Source organism: Bison bison, unplaced genomic scaffold (assembly GCF_000754665.1).
Source record: "Bison bison bison isolate TAMUID 2011002044 unplaced genomic scaffold, Bison_UMD1.0 scf7180017864492, whole genome shotgun sequence".
NCBI classification, from domain to species: Eukaryota; Metazoa; Chordata; class Mammalia; order Artiodactyla; family Bovidae; genus Bison; species Bison bison.
The window spans coordinates 6477762-6486977 of NW_011495051.1; the positions used below are offsets into that span (position 1 = coordinate 6477762).

Below are 9216 nucleotides of genomic sequence, written 5' to 3' on the forward strand. Positions count from 1 at the left end.
TTCCAGCTTGTGCTTCTTCCAGCCCAGGATTTCTCATGATGTACTCTGCATAGAAGTTATATAAGCAGGGTGACAATATACAGCCTTGACGTACTCCTTTTCCTATTTGGAACCAGTCTGTTGTTCCATGTCCAGTTCTAACTGTTGCTTCCTGACCTGAACACAGGTTTCTCAAGAGACAGGTCAGATGGTCTGGTATTCTCTTCTCTTTCAAAATTTTCCACAGTTTATTGTGATCCACACAGTCCAAGGCTTTGGTATAGTCAATAAAGCAGAAATAGATGTTTTTCTGGAACTCTCTTGCTTTTTCAATGATCCAGAGGATGTTGGCAATTTGATCTCTGGTTCCTTTGCCTTTTCTAAAACCAGCTTGAACATCTGGAAGTTCAAGGTTCGAGTATTGCTGAAGCCTGGCTTGGCCAGTTCAGTTCAGTTCACTCAGTTGTGTCCAACTCTTTGAGACCCCATGAACTGCAGCATGTCAGGCTTCCCTGTCCATCACCAACTCCCAGAGTTTACTCAAACTCATGTCCATCGAGTCAGTGATGCCATCCAAACATCTCATCCTCTGTCGTCCCCTTCTCCCCCCTTCACACTTTCCCAGCATCAGGGTCTCTTCAATGAGTCAGTTCTTTGCATCAGGTGGCCAAAGTATTGGAGTTTCAGCTTCAGCATCGGTCCTTCCAGTGAATATTCAGGACTGATTTCCTTTAGGATGAACTGGTTGGATCTCCTTGCTGTCCAAGGGACTCTCAAGTCTTCTCCAACACCACAGTTCAACAGGATCAGTTCTTCTTGAGCTCAGCTTTCTTTATAGTCCAACTCTCACATCCATACATGACTACTGGAAAAACCATAGCTTTGACTAGATGGACCTTTGTTTAATATGCTGTCTAGGTTGATCATAGCCTTTTTTCCAAGGAGCAAGCATCTTTTAAATTTCATGACTGCAGTCACCATCTGCAGTGATTTTGGAGCCCCTCAAAATAAAGCCTCTCACTGTTTGCATTATTTCCCCATCTATTTTCCATGAAGTGATTGGAACGGATGCCCTGATCTTAGTTTTCTGAATGTTGAGTTTTAAGCCAACTTTTTCACTCTCCTCCTTCACTTTCATCAAGAGGCTCTTTAGTTCTTCACTTTCTTCCATAAAGGTGGTGTCATCTGCATATCTGAGGTTATTGATATTTCTCTGGCTTCCCAGAGCAAGGTTTAAATGTTAAATTTTGGGGACTTCCCTGGTGGTCCAGTAGTTATAACCCACCCTTCCATTGTGGGGAGATGCGGGTTCCATCACTGGTCAGGGAACTAAGGTGCTCCGCGGACAAAAATAAACAATTTTTTTTTTAAGTTAAACTCTTAAAACCATCTCCCTCCCATTGTGTCTCCCACCAGTTGAAAGGCTTCCCTGCCAAGTCTGTGAAGGGAGCCTCGCATCCAGGGCGGGATGTCTCAGGGGTCCGAGATGACCCACTTTCTTCCCTGCATCCTATCTACTCAAGGGCCTTGCACGTCCATCTTTCTGCCCTGTTAGGAGTTTCACGTAAGTTTTAGTTGTTGCTATTGGTGTTGTTTAGTCGCTCAGTCGTGTCTGACTCTTTTGCGACCCCATGGACTATAAGGCTGCCAGGCTTCTCTGTCCATGGGATTCTCCAGACAAGAATACTGGAGTGGGTTGCCATGCCCTCCTGCATCTCCTGCATTGCCAGGCAGATTCTTTCCCACTTAGCCACCAGAGAAGCCCTGTAAATCTCAGAAGAAATGCTGAATTGGAGGGGGTTTTTGCTTCTCCAAGGCCCCACCTGCAAAACTGTGTGTGTGTGATTTTTCTGGTTAGGGTGTCTTTAGATTTCTCCGAATTCTCAAAAGGAGAGGTGACCTCTGGACTTCCCTAGTAGTCCAGTGGTTAGGATTCCACACTCCCTATGCAGGGGGCAAGACTTCAATTCCCGGTTGGGGAACTGGGATCCCGCATGTTGCACAGCCTGTCCCCACCAAAAAAACAAAAAGGATAGGTGACCTCAAAATCAGGGCCAAGTCTTCGGTGGGTGGGAAAGGAGGGGCCTAGGTGTCCCATTTCTGCCCACACTCTCTTGGTCCCAACCTCAGATGGGCCACAACTCCGATTACAGGTGGGGTAGTGCTCTACCTGGAGGGGGGTGGTCACGATATTCAGCTTATCCTCCCATCAGGGTCCCCTCCCCAGGCACCCATCCCAGCTGAGTCCCATCACCCACATTACACTTGGACCCCACCTGACCCTGCTGAGATCCCTTCTGCAGTTTCCCATCACTCCAGCAGGGGTCATATTCAGGGGTCATATTCTTACTCAGGCCCCAGGTGGCTATTAGACCTTGACCCCTCAAGACCCTTTCCCACTGGCTCCATTCTGCTGTCTTGCTTTTGCCTCCACACACCCCCTCCCTTCCCAGGTAACACCTCTTCACTTTCTCTTCACATTCTCTTAAGTGCCCCCTCCTCCAGGAAGCCTTCCCTGACTGCCCCAGGCTGAGTGGATTATGGTGTCCTCAGGGATCTCTTAGCCCCATGTGATACAGACTTCTGACCAGGCTATGTGTCTGTGCTCTCAGAGGAAAGGGGCCTCATAGCTTATTCAGGCTGTAAAATTCACATCTGATTTTAGCTAAGGGTTATGGACTGAACTGTGCCCCCAGAAAATTCGTATGCTGGAGTCCTAAGCCCTATGCCTCAGAACGTGACTCTATTTGGAGATAAGACTTTCAGAAAGATCATTAAGTTGGGAGTTCCCTGGTGGTTCAGTGGCTAAGACTCCATGCTCTCAATTCAGGGGGCACAGGTTCCGTCCCTGGCTGGGGAACTAGATCCCACATACTGCAACAAAAGATTCTGTGTGCTGCAATTAAGAGTCGCTGCTGCTAAGTCACTTCAGTCATGTCCATCCGACTCTGTGTGACCCCATAGACAGCAGCCCACCAGGCTCCCCTGTCCCTGGGATTCTCCAGGCAATAACACTGGAGTGGGTTGCCATTTCCTTCTCCAATGCATGAAAGTGAAAAGTGAAAGTGAAGTCGCTCAGTTGTGTCCGACCCTCAGCGACCCCATGGACTGCAGCCTACCAGGCTCCTCTGTCCATGGGATTTTCCAGGCAAGAGTACTGGAGTGGGGTGCCAGTGCCTTCCCCGAATTAAGAGTTGGTGCAGTCCAAAAAAGTTTTTCTTTGACAGTGTCAGTCAGGGAGAATAAATCAAAGGGATGATCCAGAATGGAGAGAAGTGATTAAAAAAAAAAAAAGATAATTAAGTCCAAATGAGGTCACTAGTGTAGACTCTAAGCCAATACGACTGGTGTCCTTAAGAGGAGATTAGGACACAGATACGCACAGAGGCAAGAGCATGTGAGGACACAAGGAGAAGACAGCCATCTATGCGCCAAGGAGAGGGGCCTTTGAAGAAATCAACCCTGCCAACACCTTCATCTTGGACTCCTGCTCTCCACAAATGGGAGAGAGTAATTTCTGTTGTGTAGGTCACCTGGTACGTGGGACTGGGTTGTGGCAGCCCCGGCATTACTAATCCACCCAGTAAAGTCCCTGATAAGTCCTGCAGTTCGGAAGCCCTGTGAATACCCTGCCGGAAATGGAGAGGAAGAAGCAGGAGGAGCTCCAACTCTCTGGGATGGGAGCTGGGCAGGCATCGTTTGCCGTGCTCCTGTCCTCACACAAGTGCCAGTTCTGATCTTAGCAAGCGGAAAAGACTCCTGATCTGTGTGGCTGCAAGTCCCAAGGAGACAGTGCCAGAGGGCTGGGGAGTCTGTCTGGTCTGTTGACACTCTGCTACTGACGGTCCCATCAGAGTGGCCAAGACAACCATCACTGGTTCCCAGGTTCTGGAAAGGCCAACCCAAGATGTTGGCTGGAACCTGGAAGCTAGTAGATCTTGGAGTCCATGTTCACCTTAAGAGTGTGGAATGCCCTCTAGAAGAACAGGGTTGGGTGGGGCCTGAGGCACAAGGTCAGGGGACGGGACCCAAGGGAGGTGGGCCCCATATGGCTCCCTTGGAAAGCAAGCAAGGTGGGTGCCAGCTGGCAGATGGGAGTTTATTTCTCTGGAAAGGGATGCAGCAGGTCAGGCGGGGGTCAGGGCAGGGAGACACCCTCTAGCTTCTGGTCCAGAGTCTTCAGATCATCCAGGAAGCGGGTCGGGGTGAGGATGTGCGAGGAGCCTGGACGGGAGGGAGGGGCTGCGAGAGTGGCCTTGGCCCCTGACCCTTCCACCCAGAGGATCGTTCAGGAACACCCTGGCTCTCAGGACTCAGGAGTCTCACCTCCTGGAAAGGGAAGGGTCCACTCCCAGGGGACCCCATTCCTGGGAAGCCAAGCCCTAACCCTTCTCACCTAGGGCTCCCAGATGCCAGCCCTGCAGAGGCTCCAGGGTTTGGGGACCCAGAAGGCGCACAGCTATCAGTTCCCCAGGAACCCACAGGCGGGAGAGTCGGGCTCCCAGCCCCTGCCCACCCCAGGAGACCCCAGTCTTGGCCACTCACCGATGAGCACCTCCCACTTGCCATCAGTGGCCCTGGTAACTTCGTAGGCGGCCCGCATCTCTGACATGGCCACACCACCCACGATGTAGACAATAAGCCGGGGCCCTGCCCGGGCCTCCACGCCTGCCTTGTTCTTGTGCCAGTGGCCGAAGCGGGCACTGTGCGAGGAAGGCAGGCCGAGGTCAGACTGGGTAGCAGATCACCCCTTCCCCAAGCCTTACTTCCTGTGGGTCTGGGCGTGTCCCTGGCCTCACCTGACGGCAGCCTGGGAGCTGGATGTGGGGGCAGGGTCAGACACAAAGGGCCACAGCTTCCGGTCTAGCCGGTCTTCCACAGCATCCTAGGGCCGGAGAGGGAGGCTGAGGAGAGGGGCCCGGGCAATGAGGCCCAAGGTCTGGAGCCTCCTCCATCGGGTATGTTCCCGGGCCAAGATCCTGGCAGACAGGGGCTGCCACCTGTACCTCCAGCCCCTTAATGACCCAGGACCCGGCCTCTTAGCTTCTTAAGGACCCTGCTCCTGCTCAGCTCCTCAGGGACCCAGGAGTGTGGACCTCCAGCCCCTGGAGAAGCCAAGATTCTGAGCCCCTAACCCCTCAGGAACCCAGAGGTCTAGGCATCCAGGATCCATAGGGATAAGGGGGTCTCCAAGCAGGCAGAGATGCCAGGACTCCATACAGACGGCAGGAAGCAGGAAGCCAGGTCCCTGGCCAGGTCTTTTAGGCTGCTGCTGCTTTTGGCTCCCACAGTGGGGCTGGGGTTGGTATGGGCAGGGCAAAGCGGGACCCAGGTGGCGTCCTGGGGGGCAGGAGTGAATAGAGGGGGACAGAAGAGGGAACCGTCAAGTGGAGAGAAGATGAAGCTCTTCTCTCTGTATGCGCCCCTGTTCCTCCAGTGTGGGATGGGGTTGCCCCCAGACCCCAGGCAGAGCCACGGGGATGCCCGTAATGAGGGATTTTCTCTTAAGCCCTGGGGCTTAGGACAGTGAGCAGGGAGGGGGCTGAGCATGGCCTGGATCGGGGAACTCAGGTCCCACCCCTACCAGCGGTACCTCCATCACGTCCTTGATGACCGGGGTCCAGCGAGACAGCTGATAGGTGGGCTCTGAGCGCTCCCTCCGCTCCAGTCGGCTGGTGGTCCCAGAGCTCTACAGGTGGGGCGGGTGGGGTTGGTGGGGGAATTAGGGAGAAGGAGGCAGGTCACGGATGGGGCCTGTCGGGCTGGGGGAGGTTGCAGACAGAGTGAGGAAGGAAAACAAGGGGGAGGGAGGAAGAAATACACAGGTGATGAAACCAAGACGAGACAAAGAAGAAGATCAGGACTGAGAGAGGTGGGGACTCACGACGGAGGACACAGAAACAGGAGGACTGAGAGGAGGTGGACAGGGTGACAGACGGGGGCGCCTGGGAGAGAGGCAGAGGGCAGGCAGGGGGAGAACATGAGAGGTGCCTGCAGTCGAGCGGCAGCGGAGGCAAGGTCGAGGGAGGAGGGACGTGCTGAGAGCCGAGCCCAGGAAGCTGCTGAGTGTGTTCCGGGTGGACTGGAGGCCGAGACCTCCAGGAGCCCAGGGTCCCCTGCTGGGGACCCAGCTATCGACCTGTGGGACGTGGACCACACGCCCCACACGGCAGCACCACTAGGACTCGGGCTCTATGCCTCATGGCCCCCACTTCTCCTGTGACTCTGAGACTCGGAACAGCCCTGCTGCCCCCCAATCCCCAGACCCTACTCAGGGCTCCCCGTGCTCCCAGAACCACATCACGCCTGGTGTGTCCCCGCCCTGGTGATGTGCCCTCTGACCCCAGTCACCCCCCTCTGACTCAGTGCCCTCTCCCTGCCCAGCATACCCCAGGGTTGGTGACAGTGCCCCCCAGCTGCTCCAGGTTCCTGATGAGGTTGCTGTGTGCCTGCACATTGGCGTGCTGAATCAGCTTGGCCAGATTCTCCTCGCTCACACCTGGAGGCGGCCGGAGGGCGGGGCTTATGTGGAGGCTCACAGGGTGGTGGTGGGCAAGGGGGAGGGTGGAGAGGTGGCCACACAGGCTTCTGGGTTGAGGGGCTTGGGGTGGGGGCATCCAGCAGTCGGGACACCCTGGGGACCGGGGGAGCCACCTACGCTCACAGAGGGGGCGGATTCCTCATGTTAGAACTCTGGATGGGAATCCTAGAGGAGGTGGTAGATTGGAGGAGCCTCTGGAATCAGTTGAGGGGGCTAAATTTGGAGGAGCCCTAAAAATAGATTCAGAGGGTCTCCATGCCAACGGAGGCCAATGGAGGGTGGCCCAAGGTCCAGAGCGGTATCTGCGGGGTTTGGCGTACCTGGTGTGTGGGGGCATCTGCGGGAGTGAGAGCCTCCCACAGTCACCAGAAACCGTGGTGAATGATGGTATACCAACCTCTCCCGCCTCTTCAACTCCAGGCCCCCTACCTACCATTCCGTAGCAGGATGTAGAGCAACAGAACCCGGATCTTGTCGTAGGCTGGCACTGCAGCGTCCAGTAGCACCGGTACAATCAGCTTCATGGGGTCCTTGATCTTCTCACCCTCTGCGTCCGAGCCCATGGCTAAGTCCTGGGGGCCATGGGGGTCAGACACCACGTGGAGGGATGGGGCAGGGCAGGGACATCCCCATGGGCCTCGGCAAGACCTCTGGGCTTCATTTTGCTCTACCAGTCTCTGAAGGTTCTACACACTGTTCACCGTGAGGTCCCACCCCTCACACAGGCCCCTCCTCCCCATAGGCTTCACCCTCTAGGAGGTTTAGCCTCCTCCCCTACAGGCCATACCTCTCACACAGGCCACACCCCCCACACAGGCCACAACTCTCCACAGGCCCCGCATTTCCAAGGGTGTGTGTGTTAATTCGGAGAAGGCAATGGCAACCCACTCCAGTACTCTTGCCTGGAAAATCCCATGGACGGAGGAGCCTGGTAGGCTACAGTCCATGGGGTCACTAAGAGTCGGGCACGACTGAGCGACTTCACTTTGACTTTTCACTTTTATGCATTGGAGATGGAAATGGCAACCCACTCCAGCGTTCTTGCCTGGAGAATCCCAGGGACGGGGGAGCCTGGTGGGCTGCCGTCTATGGGGTCGCACAGAATCGGACACGACTGATGCGACTTAGCAGCAGCAGCAGCAGTGTGTTAATTGCTCAGTGGTGTCGGACTCTTCATAACCCCATGGTCTGTAGACCGCCAGGCTCCTTTGTCCATAGAATTCTCCAGGCAAGAATACTGGAGTGGGTTGCCGTTTCCTTCTCCAGGGGATCTTCCTGACCCAGGGATCGAACCTGGGTCTCCCTGATTGCAGGCAGATTACCGTCTGAGCTCCTTGGGCCTGCCCTCCCCACAAGAAACTGCCTCTTCAAGGGGCTGGCCCCACAGGCCCCACGCCCACACTCCAAGTCTCGAGAGGAGACAGATCCCACCCCTCACACAGGCCACACCTCTCCAGAGGCCCCAGCCCATACCCAGGTCCTACCTTTTTCCAGGCCGGGCCACCCCCCACAAGTCACAGACTGCCCCAGAAATGCCTCTCCACTCCCAGCCCAGCCCATACAGACCCCACCCCTGCCCAGGGCCCACACACCTGCTCCACGCTGCACAGCTTCTCCACGCAGCCCTTGAAATGCTTCATGCAGTCATCAGCTAGATGCAGGTGTGTAGAGTACTGCAGGGTAGGCGTGGGAGTCAGGGGTAACAGAGACTGAGTCAGGATGGAGACAGGGTGACAGTTGGAGGCACGCAGGTTCCTGGTCCCCGCTTATCGCTCACCTTGTTCAGCTCCTTCTGGTACTGTGGCATCTTTTTCAGGATATGAGACAGGTCTTTGATGTTGGCCTGGGAACAAGGCTGAGCATGAGGCCAGGCCCTGCCTACCCGAGGCCCCCAGTCCAGGCTGGGGCTCCAGACTGAGGCCCCGCCCCTCCCAAGTGGCCCACCCTGCCCCGGGCCTGCACCCTACACACTACAGCCTACCTTGTCTGTGGTCAGCCTCTTGCTCTCACAGAAATTCTTTAGGAGCTCCGTGACCTTCCTGGCAGTGAGAGTGGGCAGGGGGTAGGTTGGGGACTGGTGCCAAGACGGTCATATTGGGGCAGAGTTGGGGGGTGGGGGAGTCACATGGCCCGGGGATGCCAGCCAGGGGACACAGGCCGCATGTGAGCCCACACTGGAAAGGCATGGGGAGGCCAGCAAAGGGGTGTGGCTCGTTGACAGGCATTCATGCAGAATGGGTCCATAATGGGAGGGAGGAGTGGGGACCTCGTGCCAGAGGGCCCCCAACCCCGGTGCCCCCCGCGAGCACACGCACGCGCATGCACATACTTGGACACGTCCGCAATGTGCATGTGTCGAAGCTCCACCCACAGGTCATCATCCTCGTCCAGCAGCACCGCCTTCTCCCGGGCCTCACTGAGCCCGGTGGTCTCGTACCTGGGAAAGCCAGAGACATGAAGGTTGTGAGCACTCGCTGAAGCCCAGGGACCCGGGTCTGCAGTGACAGCAGAGGATAAGTTCCAGGGTCTGCCCACCTGTAGGTGTCCTGGTCGATGTCCAGCAGGTCGTAGGCCATGGCCTGGAAGGTGAGCTCATGCAGCAAGGGGGACACGGGGTCGGCCGCCCGGTCCATGATGAGCAGCTGTGAGCGAGTCTTCTCAGGGCCCTGGGGTGCAAGGGGTGGGCAGGGGGATGA

At 56.0% G+C, this 9216-nt stretch overlaps 1 protein-coding gene across 1 annotated transcript in view; it reads right to left on the minus strand.

Annotated features, from left to right (window-relative positions):
* Positions 1 to 4057: 4057 nt before the first annotated feature.
* The window catches only part of STXBP2 (syntaxin binding protein 2), an 8916-nt gene continuing 3757 nt past the window's right edge, over positions 4058 to 9216 (minus strand). The window contains exons 9-19 of the mRNA XM_010828289.1: positions 9056 to 9186; positions 8850 to 8957; positions 8502 to 8559; positions 8298 to 8363; positions 8113 to 8193; positions 6954 to 7092; positions 6369 to 6478; positions 5573 to 5668; positions 4779 to 4864; positions 4525 to 4682; positions 4058 to 4203 (exon numbers count right to left, since the gene is read on the minus strand). Of these exons, the coding sequence (XP_010826591.1) occupies positions 4118 to 4203; positions 4525 to 4682; positions 4779 to 4864; positions 5573 to 5668; positions 6369 to 6478; positions 6954 to 7092; positions 8113 to 8193; positions 8298 to 8363; positions 8502 to 8559; positions 8850 to 8957; positions 9056 to 9186 (1119 nt within the window). The 3' untranslated portion in view covers positions 4058 to 4117. The remainder of the gene's footprint in view (positions 4204 to 4524; positions 4683 to 4778; positions 4865 to 5572; positions 5669 to 6368; positions 6479 to 6953; positions 7093 to 8112; positions 8194 to 8297; positions 8364 to 8501; positions 8560 to 8849; positions 8958 to 9055; positions 9187 to 9216) is intronic.